General features: G+C 29.7%; 1 protein-coding gene across 2 annotated transcripts; it reads left to right on the top strand.

Annotated features, from left to right (window-relative positions):
- The first annotated feature begins 1,298 nt into the window (after window positions 1–1,298).
- Window positions 1,299–15,662, top strand: LOC132712954 (leucine-rich repeat-containing protein 74A-like). Of its 2 annotated transcripts, XM_060695393.1 has the most exons (14): window positions 1,299–1,381; window positions 2,851–3,390; window positions 5,022–5,224; window positions 7,261–7,368; window positions 7,935–8,028; window positions 8,318–8,367; window positions 8,768–8,849; window positions 10,108–10,193; window positions 11,815–12,009; window positions 12,955–13,050; window positions 13,244–13,504; window positions 13,706–13,791; window positions 14,524–14,754; window positions 15,257–15,395. In XM_060695393.1, the coding sequence occupies exons 2-13, from the start codon at window positions 2,889–2,891 to the stop codon at window positions 14,723–14,725; spliced, it is 1,965 nt and encodes a 654-aa protein (XP_060551376.1). In that variant the 5' UTR covers window positions 1,299–1,381; window positions 2,851–2,888; the 3' UTR covers window positions 14,726–14,754; window positions 15,257–15,395. The 2 variants fall into 2 exon arrangements, with proteins under 2 accessions (XP_060551376.1, XP_060551375.1); XM_060695392.1 differs by lacking the exon at window positions 14,524–14,754 and having other exon boundaries at window positions 15,257–15,662.
- The last annotated feature ends 130 nt before the right edge of the window (window positions 15,663–15,792 follow it).

Below are 15,792 nucleotides of genomic sequence, written 5' to 3'. Positions count from 1 at the left end.
GATCTATTGATAATGATTTTGTGTATTCCGCTACACAGTAGCTGCAACATGCAATTGGCTATCATCAGGCGACACATATGTGATCACTGATCGTATTTTCATAATTGCTGATAAGCTGTACATGCTTTTAAAAGTCAAAATGAATATTCTGTTATGTTCATGCATTTAACAATATGAACGTACATTGAGAATCTCCGAACACATGTAGTTTGTTCATATCTTGCAACCATTTACATTTTTATGGACATGTTCGGTCTTTCGATCCCCTCCTCACATATACCAACAATTTTCATTTTGTAATTAAAGAATATATACCTCTGCATATATACTGCTATATGTTATGAACTGTAACAATATCTAAGACGTTTCAGTGGCGCCATTTTTCAGATGTTAACGAAGGAAACATTAAACTAGGGTGTAGAATATTCTTTAACTTTTTCAACTTTGCATAATTATAGAGAATCATACTTGAAGAAAAAAAAAACTCCTTTTTATGGGCAGATAACTAAATTAAATGAAATAGCATGATTACCCTAATTTCACAGATTTGTTTCAATTAGGATTCTCTAATTGTGCAAATTTTAAGAATGTTCCTCGCGCTAGTTTAATTTTACCTTCTATGTATTGATAAAAAATGAAGCTAATTTATAGGAAACGTTTTTTACGTACAGTATAGCACGGGGAAACAAGTCTTCCCCGGTATCTCTCATTATTAGGAAACTTGACACAAAATGTTAATTTCCTCCACACAGGAATGTCTCGGTAAATACCAATTAAAACCGATCAAAAGAAAATTCGATCAAATGAAAATAATTATCATAAGCACAATCTCTTATATAAAAAAACGTTTACGTAGAATTTTATGAAAATAAATACACATAATTTTAATTTGAATCAATGCCGCGTCGTCGTATTCCCGCTCTTAATAATGTTAACTAATTTATTTTTTTGACACTCAAAGTAATACCAGTTTACTTAATTGATAAAGCTTGTTATTCAAATCAGATATATAAATATGTTTATGTATAATTCTTATAAATATAAAAAAGTGGGACAGTAAGTATAACAAACTTCTAAACATGATCTAAGTCCTTTGACATATAATAGTTTCATGGATTAACATTTGGATTATTTTCTTTAAAAGTTTTATTAATCCACCTAAAACTTCACACCTTTTCCCCAGGAAGAAATGTCACAAAGGCTGATTACGTTCTGATTGTACTAGTTAGGGCACGACTTTAGGGTAAATCAGGAAACGATTATTTTCTTAAACGTTAGAAAGATATAGATAAAGTAACAAATAAATCGAACTTTAAGAACTTAAAAAAAAATAATGACATTTTAAAAAAGTTTCTTTTCGTGAATCCAGGAATAAGCAAAGGTAGGTATTTTAATTTCACTGAACACGTATTACAAAATATGTTATTTCAAAGTACTAAATGTCATTAATATTCTTGCAGAGTACATATGCTTTTTTGTTGTTATTTTTTGTGTGTTTTTTAAAGTCTTTTTGATGATATAATGTTATAATGATCATTCGACGTAAATTAAAAGAATTTTGGTTTTATTTACTATGCATTATGTCAAAGATAAAAGAAATGAGATTTGCTGATTAGCGTACAGTTTAAAATGCATTGTCTATATAACATTATGTTTGATATATTTGTATCTCTCACTATACACGGCGATTGCCTTTTACAAACAATACATATTTACAGAGACTTATAATATATGATATTTATATCTAAATACGTTTTTTCTGTAGTTTAACTTGTAGTTTATAAATATATATTTCGAGTAGCGTCTTGAATGTTGGCATGTAAAAATTACCTTATTTCTGATTAGATTCCGTTGAATAATTCCAATAGTTTCAGCCAATTTTTACTTCACAAAATAATGCATTCAGATAAAAAGGTATGCTGTTCATTCAAGAAAAAATGAAAATCACCAAATGTTCGGTCTTTTTGTTGTTGTTATCATCATTTTTTATGGCAATTTTCGTGATTTTAGCATATTTTGATTTTTTCTATTTTATCTCAACTATCTTACTTTCAAGAATATCTATTGAATTGGATAAATGAATTTATCCTACATTATTTCTGTTTTTAATGAAAAATTCTATAGCGTGGACGTTTTGCTAGGGTTAGTTTACTGCACTGTTAAATGACAAGGTAGTCTTATCAATTTTTATTTTATGTTCACTTGCATGATCGGTCGAAATTGATTAAAACAATACAAATATATATATCTATATGAACATCTAGGACTGCTAGAAAATAACATAACATTACATAAATAAATGTTTGTACTAAGTAAGAAATAAGCAAATAAAATAACAACCACCAAGATAATCAGACCTCAGGATCTTTAAACATTTCATGTCAATTGCAGGGTACTTAAAAATAAAAAAAGCATGTATATTTGTATCTAAAATACATAATGTATTACATCAATCTGAAAAAACATTTTACCAGACAATTTTAATTACAATTATTACATTATATTATGTTCTTGATACTAAATGGGGATTGCATTCATGTTTGTGAATGAAAATGTGTTATTATGCAAGTAAAGTAATAAAAATAAAAGTGTATAATAAGTTTTATATTTGTCGCCATTTACTGACCTTGTCCACTCCACGACATGTGCTATTATATTGTAAAGTGCATTGTATTATATCCCTTCAACAGATTGATTTTGAAGTTTTGGCAATTAGCGAAAAGATTATTGTTGTATATTTAAATCTGTATTTAGGTCAGATCAGCTCAAACCTTATATATAAAAGTACATGGTGACTTCTCAAATCTCAATAAATAATATACTAGTATGCACTTTTAATGTAACATTCAGGATATAAAAGATCGGTGTGACGACACAAGGTTTAGAAAATGCGCACTGAAAGTGGAAATGTTGAAGGCCACTCGGCGGTGTTGAAGCTACATAAAGGGGCACATATGAGCCGAACCACTCTAGGCGGGACTCGTACCAAGATTGTTCATTCACACACGACTCATACTAGAGCACAGCCAGTGACACGGAGGATAATTTCTGACCCTCAAACGGGCCCAGTAACACAATCAGCATTGACACAGTTAAACAGCCGCAGACGAAGTTCATGTGCAAGTACACAAATACACCTCCCAGACTCAAAATCTAACCGTACTTCAGAAGCTGTCAATGTTCAATCTGTAGATACACAAAATGTTACAGAAAAAACTAATATAATAAGAGACAAAGACATAAGTAAATGTAACGAACAGGTTCAACATAATCCAAAGACAGAAATCAGTGAGGCTAGAAGTCGGAGGATATCGGTGGGATACGGTTACCAACCGCCACAGGAAACTAGACTGCCAAACACAATAAAGGAATTCAGTTTTGACTCAGACGGTAAGAGAAATGTATTTTTTTTTCACCATCATTTTATTACTTCTGAAATATAAATATTCTTGTTCACTTTTTCAGTGTATCAGTAACTAGTGTATATGGCACATGGGTACAACAATGGCTGTAAAGTTGAGTTTGTATAAATGCTGTACGCTCTAATCGCCAAATAGACTTTTTTTATTATTACATGTACATGTACAATGCGGCAAGATAAAACGTCAATTTTGAGTAAAAATGTATTTTTTGTTGTTGCTGCTTTATTGTGTGCAATGTTATATAACCTTTTAGTCTATATATAAGACTCAGGTTTTTATGTACTCGGGTAATCTTAACTAACTAATTATAATTATACACATTTTATATGATAGAATCTGATTGTCGTATTGAACATGTTTAATAAAATAAATTTCCGTATGTAGTGCATGTACTAACCAATAACTATGACGACAACAGCCTTCAGACATAAACTGTCACGTGAGTTAGTAAGCTCACAACATTTAATATATCGTACATATCCTAGCTTGGTTATTCTTCATATCTTTAATTTTTGATATACTTTATTTTATTAAATAAATCTATTAACTATTATACAACATAAAAAACCCATGTCATGTGTATAATTATATAATTATATTGCTGCAATCTCATATCGATAGATATAATTTTATTGGCGTATATCATTATAAAACGTGTTTCATGTTCGGTTCAGTTCTAGTTTGATATAAGTCATTATAAGACATTCTAAATACACGAGTTGACGCCATGTGAGGGAAATATTATTCTGACTTGTTTAAATCTAGAGAATGATAAAGGTCAAACTACAATCAATATTGTGATAACGTAAAACTTTGTAAAAACAGTTATAGTAAACTTTGATTGATGATATACATTACATATTTCAATTCTTTAGAAAATAATTCGATGCCTTTAATCTTTATATTTCATAACTTTAGGTCATACATCACGCTGCATTAGTATTTTGTTTTTGTTTCTTTAAATATTTCTCAAATATATATGGAACGTTTTTAACACAAAACATGGAAAGAATCATAAGAAAACAAATTAATGTTGCATATGATCTGGAACATGTATACAATGTACATGCCGTTCATAAGAATATCCACGAACAATGCTATAAAACACTTTGTCAGGTGAAAGTTTTTATAAAACGTAAGTTACTATGATTCAGTGGGATAGATTAAAGATTGACTTGGATGTTGGGCGAATCATTCCCTTGATAGGTACTTCACTTTTATGGTACTAATTTCAACAATATTTGTAATCAATGTTAGAGACTGAACACGTGGCTATTTAATAACCATGTCTTTTACAACATTTTATATAGGCTTATTAGCTTTTACATTATAAGATATTTGACAAATATTATCTGATATAATTTTAATATAGGGCTTAATTTAGATTACGCAGAAAATTATTTTAAAATGATTGAATAAAAATTTATAAGCTTATAGATACACTTTTATATGAGTTCTGGCAATTCGTAGATAAAAAAATCTACGCGTCAACCACACTACCAATACCGTCGTTTGTTTCTTTTTTTGTTAAAAGTATGAAACCATAGTACTGTACTTTGATCTACATAGTTTTATTTCAATTTCTGATTAATTCACCAGATGATGACGAGGCGGAAAAAGAGAAACAGGCGGAGCAAAAATCCATCACTGACATGCACACTGACAACTACAACCGGATGTGCAAGTTACAGGGAATAACGCCGTGTGGAAGTTTTAAAAGACAGATCTCCGACAGTGTCGCCGATGTTTCAAACAGTCTTCTAGGAACCAAAGATGTCAAATCAATATGCGTGTCTCTGGCGGTATGGGTGTATTTAAAATAACATTTTAATCATTATAAGTAATTCCAATGTGTTTCTATTAGGGTTTCTGCATATTATTTAGAATTAATATACCTATAATTAGAATTACAATGAATGGTTGGTATGTTCTCAACCAATGCAAGTTTTACAAACCTATGTCAGGACAAAATCTTTATTGACAAGACAAGTATTTCATGTATCACTATGACCTTCACCTGATGACCTCAAAGCAAATAAGCGGTATCGCCTTGTCTGCCAAGGGAAATTTTCCTACTAAGCTTAAAACACTTGACTTTAGGCCTTCTTAAATGATTGATCATTATCAATGATGTCATTTCACATACACTGTTACCTTACACAAAGACATTGAAACAGAGGAGCGATTATTTTCTAGTGATGACCGACATCCACACCACTTTTTAAGACTGTAGGCCAACACTTTGGTTAATTATTGGCAAGCGTTTAGTAGTCAATGTTATGTGACCTTTGACCTTTTTACCTCAAAGTTATTTGCGGTCCTGCATTAATAATGACCGACGTCCACACTTAATCTTGGAACTGTAGACCAAAGCTTTCTCTATTTATTGATTGTGTAAGCTTTAAATGGTCAAAGAACATGATGACCTCAACCTTTGACCAACTAACCTAGTAGTGATCATTTACAAGTACATATAATGGTTTTACACCAAATATTGAGATTTAGGGTCAAAGCGATCTTTAGTTGTTAGTCTGACAAGCTATTATTGGTAATGGTGTCCTTGAGCTTTGTCCAAATGACCTCACATCAGGAAACTTCTGTTGTCCATTGGGTCCCAACAAATGACATTGCTTTTTTTCTTCAATGATGAGTGACTATGTACGCACCTCATTACATTATACTAGCTCCTACTTTTCAAGTCAGAAAACTTTACTAAAAATAAAGTATTTGGCTCAATTCATACCTTTTGTGATGTTTTGACCCCCTTAATTTTTTCCGCAAATTACTCGTTTTGTGCTTTTTCAAATCCTTTTAATTGCTATTTACCCCCCCCCCCCGACATATTGTTGATTTTGTTGTTGCGTGTGTACAATACATTATAATGAGATGAAAATGGTAATAGATAATATAGCCATTATTGTGAAGTCATCAAACCGAAACGCTAACAGTGTCACACATTTTTCATATCTGTTTTTATATCGTAATAATAATCAATCTGGATTAATGACGTCACCTAATCCCTTGGCCTATATTTTAAACTTTTTTCAACGGTATGACGTTATTTAATGAATACCTGTACACGTACATTGTATTACTATTTTTTTACTAACAACAAGAACATAATATAAATAAATCATAATTGTATGTATGATTTTCCTGCTAATATACGGTATTACAATAAATAATTTTATCAATGATTTTTTTTGAATACCTAGTTATCTCATTTTTGTCTACTAGGAAAAATTATATCTATAATTTGAGCTTATTTCTGCACATAACCATTTACCATACTAATTTCAATGTTTTGATTATGTTAAATATTCTAACAAAATGATCCGTACCCAGTAACTACAACTCAACTGATCTCATTGTCCAATATCACAGCATTAAAGGAGCTCCTCTGAGGTCGGAAACCCAAAAACATAAAATTTTAATTTCCTACATAGAGCAGCTTGGACACTTAAAACAGAAAGAAATACAAACAATAATTAGAAATATGCTTTCAGATAAATTGAAAATCTTTTTTTTGTGTGCTATTCATGATTCGGTCTGAGTGAAAAGCGTTCCAACGTTTTTCAGTTTTGTCTTATTCATCAGAATAAGAATAATCATTGTTGGAAAAACCCCGAAGGTATCGAATGATCACAAATTTTGCACACAAGTTATCTGTCTTAATCCGCATCAAACGGAATAGTACTCTTGGAAAAAAAGAGTCCCGTCATTTAAAAAGACAATCAAGTGGAGTCCCTTTAATATGTGTAAGATACAAACATAACAATCTTATTTATGTAAGCAAATTATCATCGTTTGATAATGTATGTTCAAATATTTATTGCAGTCAAACGTAACTATAAAAGAACTGGATTTGTCAGGGAATGATTTGTCAGATAAAGGCGCAAAATACGTTGCCGAGGCTCTCCGAGAAAACAATACTGTAGAGGATTTGGTTGGTATCATTTTTCTTATATTTCGTTTTTGTACATTCGCACATGGCAAAGACTTCTTTTCTAATATATTTGAAATGGTTAAAATTTTAATATCCACTGTATGTCCATTTGTTATGTTATCAGTTGCTTTAAATATTTCTTTTAAAAGCTGATGTTAATTACAAACAATGCGTTATTTCTTTCTCTTCAAAAAATAACCCTTTCTGATAACATGTCATTGACATAAACGACAAGATTGCATGTAAAAATGCTGAAGAGTTATCATTTACATGTTCCTGCATAAAAATATCGGGGTTATCTGTTGCACGTAGGGCCTTTTTGATATTATAAACATATAACAACAACTGTCTTTTATTCTACTTAAAATTCCGGTTTTCATAATAGTTATACGCTAACAATAAGAAAAAAAAAAGATTAAAACATCTCACTGGAGCGACGTGGGTCAAAATGTTTAAAAAATTAGGCCTCAAATTGAAAGATTAAGTATGGCAATAAATTGAATTATAAAGTGTTGACTTTTCTTGACTTAAATAGAAATGGAATTAATGTTTTCTTTTAATTACAGTCGTTAAGCCGGTGCAATATAGACCTACCCGGGTTACAAGCATTAGGTGATCTATTTATAGAACAGAAACCAATGACGAGGATAGACCTATCCAGTAAGTTATTATTAAATATCTTATTGTTAATTATTATACGTACAAGATCGAAATGTTGGGACTTTAACTAACAAAATTATAGGTATGGTTGGTCTTTTAGACGTGTTGTCATACAAAATAAAAACGAACATAATTATTTTCCGTAATCGAATTATCAACTTTGCAAAATAGTGGCTGATAATTTTTCCTTTTTGGTTCTTGTAAATATCCTGAAAAAAGAAAGCAGGTCGGTGTACAACTTTGTGATTTAAAGATGCCCATTCTATTTATTTTTTTCTTCGTCTTTCAGAAAACAAATTTGAAAGAAAACATGCAGAAATCATGGCCAATATCATACAGGTAGGTACATCAGACACATAATAGTAATTGCTAACTTCTAAAACGTGTATGTTTGATACAAGGTGGGTTAGTTGTTCATCTACTACTATTAAATGATAGTTTCCGATTCAAGCATGTGAACTAATATTAATTACATCTGACTTGTAGTAAATATATGGTCCTGTGTGCACAATTTACCCGACAGCATCCAATTCCCTATATATTTAGCATAACCTAGCAATATATATACCAGATACAATTTAAGGGATAATGCCAAACATTATTTTCTTATCTCCACTGATGATAATCAAAGTAAATTGTGAATAACATTCACATTTTCGCATACTTTAAAAAAAAAACGATTTCATGGCGACAATTTCCGAGTTTTGCATAAATTTTATTATTTGATTGCTATTTTCAGAAAAACGACTACATTGAAGAGGTTGTACTATCAGAAAACAAATTTGATGAAGTTGGCGGGGTTTATTTAGGAAAAGCTATTGGTATGACATTTAGCAGTTCTCAGTCTTGCAATGTATCATATATTCTTAAATGTGCATGAATATCTGTTTTAATTTTATCAAAGTGCTTATAGCTCATCTGTTTCGAGGAAAAGGTCGAGCTAAAATACGATCGCTGCTTCGACGCTGTCGACCTTGCCGCAGCCATTGCCGTCAAAAACCTTAATGTAGCCCTTGTTTTAAAACATGTAGAAGGTATCATCATACAAATTGTATGCGAATTTGTAAGTTCTGTCTGTCACATTTACTTTTAGGCCAAAAGGTCAAAGATCAAGGTCACTGGTACATGTAATAAACATAGAACTGACTATTAAATCATATTTAATTCCCAAACCCAGGAAATTCAAACTTTAAACGTGGATGTACCTAGACTTCCAAAATGTCAAAGATAGATCAAGGTCACTGGTACATGTGAAATTAAAGAAATCACATGAAACCTTTTCAATCAATTCTAAAAGTATATTTAGTTAAGAACTTCAAATTGATACATGTTGATACATGTACATGCTGACGAGCTATAATTGCCGGACTTATTGTCAAATCAAATACAGTAGTCAAAGACCAAGGTCACTGGGATCTGCAATTAGAAAGCATAAAACTGATAATTAAATCAAATTGCAATGACCCAGGTTCTATACTTTGTATGCACAGACACTTGGGATGTGTAGCTCAAAACGCCTATAAAATCCAAATATAATGCATATTTGTCAATCCCAGCACATGTACCGATCATATATATATATATACATTGTATATATATATATATATATATATATATATATATATATATATATATATATATATATATATATATATATATATATATATATATATATATATATATATATATATATATATATATTTAAATATTTCTTTTAAAAGCTGATGTATATATTTTATATATATATAAACTTAATATAAGCCGTTTTGAAAAAAAAATCATATTTCAACATCTACTATAATTATTTCTTTCTTTTATTTGGAAAATGCAGTTTACTATTCAGTATCGTGAAAAGTTGAGCGTGCTTCTCCTCAGTCAGTTCTTATTTTAAATTGTTGTAATTAACAGACGAGCGTTAGTAGCGCATGCTGTGCTCTTATATGTTTTGTAGAGGAGTGACCTATTTGTCAATAGGTATCATGTTATGAATTGAAGATAATTATTCATCTTCATGCCTTATTACGTTTCGTTGATGTTTATAGAACAAAAGATAATGACAAAGTTCTTAATGGTTTACAGGGAGTAATGTAGGTATGAAGAAACTAGATTTGAGCTGGAATCATCTTAGACGAGAGGGCGCAAAAGCTGTTTGCATGTCATTAAAAGTAAGGGAACATTTTACTATTAAAATTAAACCAACAGTATTATTATTATTATTATTATTATTATTATTATTAATATTATTATTATTATTATTATTATTATTATTAATTATTATTATTATTATTATTATTATTATTATTATTATTATTATTATTATTATTATTATTATTATTATTATTATTATTATTATTATTATTATTATTATTATTATTATAATTATTATTATTATTATTATTATTATTATTATTATTATTATTATTATTATTATTATTATTATTATTATTATTATTATTATTATTATTATTATTATTATTATTATTATTATTATTATTATTATTATTATTATTATTATTATTATTATTATTATTATTATTATTATTATTATTATTATTAATATTATTATTATTATTATTATTATTATTATTATTATTATTATTATTATTATTATTATTATTATTATTTATTATTATTATTATTATTATTATTATTATTTTATTATTATTATTATTATTATTATTATTATTATTATTATTATTATTATTATTATTATTATTATTATTATTATTATTATTATTATTATTATTATTATTATTATTATTATTATTATTTATTATTATTATTATTATTATTATTATTATTTTTATTTTTATTATTATTATTATTATTTTATTATTATTTTTATTATAATTATTATTATTATTATTATTATTATTATTATTATTATTATTATTATTATTATTATTATTATTATTATTATTATTATTATTATTATTATTATTATTATTATTATTATTATTATTATTATTATTATTATTATTATTATTATTGTTATTAATATTATTATTATTATTATTATTATTATTATTATTATTATTATTATTATTTTTATTATTATTATTATTATTATTATTGAAGTAAGAACTGTTTTGATTTGAACAGTTATTCTTAAATTGATCGAATGACGATCAGATTACCCCCTCATTTGTATGATAACAATGTTGTCACAATGTAGAAATAGATGGAAGTTTGTATTGAAATAAATTTGACAACATTGACACTTGGATGAGCAAAATGTCACAAACGAGCTAAAACATGCTCTTGCTTTAAATAGTAGTTATAAAATGTGTACCTACTATTTGTGAATATGTCTGAAATGCTAAATTGTGGTCACTGAATCTAAAGTTGTTTGTTCTACTCAAGTGTTCGCTATTGTCTGATATAAAGCATATAAGGACACCAGATGTTTTACTCTATCACTAAATCTGAAGGTGTACTGGAGCTGATCCTCCACCAGTTAAAACTTGACAGTTTTCTGTATGGCCTAGTAACGGTGTCAATATATCTCAAAACATCTAGATAGAGCATGCATTCTAGGAGACATATAACTGTGATTATAGACACTCTAAAGTCTAACAATCTTGTATATTTTTTAATCATTTCAATGAGACATATCTCATGTCACAAAATAAGTAAAAAATGATGAATAGGTCTACCATTATCTAACCCGATTCGCTGTATTGTATTTACCATGTACATATATATATATCCTAAATGAAAATCTTAAGATTTTTGTGGTTGTTTTAAACCAGTAACAGTTGCAACATATTATTGATGTTTTTGTAGTCTAACAATATACTAGAGGAACTTGACTTGTCATGGAATGGTTTAGCAGAGGATGGCTGCAGGGCTCTAGCAGAAGCGTTGCCATGTAACCACACACTGAAGGAGTTGGACGTGTCATGTAACAGAATAAGTATATTCTGCCTTAAAGATCTGCTGAAAGGACTTGAAAAGAACGACACGCTTAAAGTGTTAAGGGTATGTTTCTAATAACATACATTGTATTATATTTATTATCTAGAAGTTAAAAGCCAGTGAAAATGTAAATATGTACTAGTCACTCTGTAGTAAGATTTGCTAATTGTTTGTCTTTTTAAGTCGTCTTACATTGTACTTGGTTTTTTCGTTTTTGCATTAATATAATCAAATGTTACCAGTCCGACGCCGAATGGCTCGACCTTATTTAACGTGATAAATGTGCCATTCTGAGTACTTCTTTCATTTATCTTTTAATGAACATAAAGAAGAACGGGAAGCAAAATTTAGAATTTCTTCCATTTTTAACAGTGTGATATTATTTGTATGTGATTTTTCTCATTTCAAAGAATGGCATAAAATGAGCCGCGTCACGACAAAACCAACATAGTGGGTTTGCGACCAGCATGGATCCAGACCAGCATGTGCATCCGCGCAGTCTGATCAGGATCCATGCTGTTCGCTATCAATTTCTCTACTTGTTATAGGGTTTGTAAGCCAACAGCTTGGATCCTGATCAGACTGTGTGGATGTGCAGGCTGGTCTTGATCCATGCTGGTCGCAAACCCATTATGTTGGTTTTGTCGTGACGTGGCTCAAATGTTTTTTTTATACTAAACTACAACTATTAATCAAAGTAAGATATGAATAAGATATAATATAAGACTGTCATGAAACTGTGGACTGTCTTACTGCATTCTAAGAAAAACATGGTAAATATCTGGCCCCGTTTCCTACCTAAAAATATTTAATAGGCTAACAGCTGGTCCAGATGCATATGTGAACATGTACACATTTATATTGTTATTGTATATTAGATTGGTAATCAATCAGAACTAATGGTGTGCTATTTTTACAACTGGATTAACTTATATTTCATTTGCATACAAAGCAGCAATACTGTAATAACTATATCCTAATATTCACTATGTAATGATGCCATTTCAGATCAACCAGAATCCTCTGACAACAGATGGCGCTATTGCTGTAATAAAATGTTTACAGAAGTCAAAAGTGTCTCAGCTCACAGATTTATACATGACAGTAAGTCACGTAAATTATATAGAAAACAAAAACAAATGCTTTATCAATTTGGTGGTCTTAACTTTTCCTGATTTTATGACATGAGTCTCGGTGACATATTAAGATTGAGATAAACAATTCAAAGGATATATATACTTCTAATTGACTATAGTGCGTGTCACTGTTTCCCTGAAAACAAACTTTTGTATTCCAGGATATTCCAATCAACCCAGATTTCCTGGACGAACTAGATGAATTGTTAAAGATTCGACAAGTTCGTGTGTTCCATCGCGACCCGAACAAGAAAAAAGTGACCCCAATTATCAGACAGAGAACATTAAAAGACTACGACCCTGCTATGATACTGTTTGAATATATGAAACAGGAGAATCTACGTCTCATTGACTTGTTCCGGACGTTTGATACGGATTCTAGCCAATCTGTATCTAAGGATGAGCTAAAAGAAGGTTTTGTAGTAAGTAACTATACTTAAACTATCTCCATACTTTTGATGATTGTCTTAACGATGTTGTTTTCGATATAAAATAACATTCACATCACATGTTTGTTTTTATAAGAATACATGAATGTTTATCGTTTATGAAAAATATAAAAACTCTATAAATACTGCAAAATTATAGGCCGGCACTTCACCGGATAATGTTTTTATTCACAGACAATAAACATGCCTCTGACAGATGATGCACTTGATTCACTGTTTGAGAGACTCGATATCAACGACAATGACGAAATTGAATACGAGTATGTTATTTTAATTGATGTTATAAAACATGTTGATCGTAGAGGGCGCTTCTCTAGTCACGAGTATTGTCTCTTATGACATCAGTACTGGTTAGTTTGAGAAAGCAGATACAAAATTTCAATGATTGTTTTGGCGATCGAGCTTAAATTGTTTGATAAATTTGCTTACTCTGACATCTTAATGTGTTCTTGGTATATCTATGTTTAATTGAACCTATGTGATTAATTGAAAGTTTTCGACGAGGCATGCAAATTTGTTGTTCAAAGTCGTTGTTATGGCAGTTTAAGTTTAACCATATTTATTCTCAGAATATTTACATGATAACATTTGAAATATATACACATACAACATTAGACAATATTAGGATGATTAGAACGAAAGACTTGGTCTTATAGATTTCTTCTCCTTTCAGTTGTTAAATATCTCGATGTCGAATTTTTGATGTAAAATTTTCTGAGAAAAATATCTATAACCATACGTATAATAGAAACAAATATTTATGGAGTATGAAAAAAGTATGACAGTTTAACATACCGCTGCTTAAAAGTTTAAAGGGGCGCAATTCAAAATGGGTCTTACGCTACGTTTTTGCTTATCTCTCTTATCTTGACATCGTATTGGAGACGTATCTGTTAACTGTTTATAAAGTCTCCATGGATTCCATTGTTTGTTTTTAATAACATGTATTTAGTTTTGTGGTCATGACATATCAACTTTTACCCCGAATATAGCGAGGTTAAATCAGGATACAGAAAGACTGTATCAAAGATTCGAGGGAACGACGGTGAGGCGCAACAAGATGCAATGGCTGGACTAAGGAAACTCATACATACCGCTCTGGCAGAAAAAAGAACTGCAATGCGAACAAATGCTGCACAACGAGTTTTACAACGACGACAAAGTTTACAAGCTGTATTTCAGATACGAAAATAAATGCCAAGGCTGTTCCCATTGTCTTATATGTAATTATATATGTTTCTACAGTGAAGTTGCACGTTTAAAGAGCACCAGATGATGTTTTGCATGGTCACTTTAACATTGTATAGTATTGTATATCCTTCCTTGCACTAACTGTGTTTTAGTTGAGTTCATGATTAACATGTAAACATCTAAATTATAGAAATATTATAGTTCATACAACATTTTGCTAACATGTTTCATACTTATCATTCATAACCACTTAATTCTTTATATCTTTAGTATCCATATACTTTTGAACTACCCGTTTCTATCACTAAAATATATATACCAATATTATATAATCTAATTTTCAATTTCAGTTAATTCAAAATTTCTTTATTAAAATTTATTCTAAACCTTTTGGTATTTCTGATACAGACTAGACAGCTAGGCTTTATTTTCCTTTAATGTACGGACATATGTACTTTTCCCCATATATATCCACATCTTTAGAATGTAATAACTAAGATAATGCATCAAGTTGCTCTATTATTATGATTTCAGTGAATATAAGATCGGTTACAGAAAAGCGATGAAAAAAATGAGAAGTGGCGAGAGTTCGGATGACCCTAATGATAAGGCGGCCGTATCACAACTTAAAAGTCTGGTGAAGAAAGCCCTGGAAGACAGGAGACAAGAGAAGCTATTACAATTAAAGGGCAAGAGACGACAACGCCAGGCGAGTCTAACAGCCGTGTTCCAAATAGGTGTCGACAAAATTATCCAACGTCTACCGTCACATGACGAATAATTAACAATCATCTCGTAACCTCATAAATTGACATAATTATATAATTGTGATTTATTAAATAATCTGTTTCTGTTTTAGAAATTTTTGCCCTGATGGCATCCTATACATAATGATTTTGTGTACTATGTACATTTATTAAAGTTTCATTATAACGTTTCATATGCATAGTTTCTTTTTGTTTTTCCAAATGAAATCTTTATGTACTACATAGATCATGCCACATACTGTCAATAAAATGGTCCAAACTTTCGACAACTTTTCAACATCTAGTTCAGGTTTGTTTAATAAA

This window comes from Ruditapes philippinarum, unplaced genomic scaffold (assembly GCF_026571515.1).
Source record: "Ruditapes philippinarum isolate M1 unplaced genomic scaffold, ASM2657151v2 ctg848_1_1_1_1, whole genome shotgun sequence".
Taxonomy (NCBI): Eukaryota; Metazoa; Mollusca; class Bivalvia; order Venerida; family Veneridae; genus Ruditapes; species Ruditapes philippinarum.
Note: the sequence above shows the minus strand (reverse complement) of the source record. Positions and strands in the feature narration are given on the sequence as shown.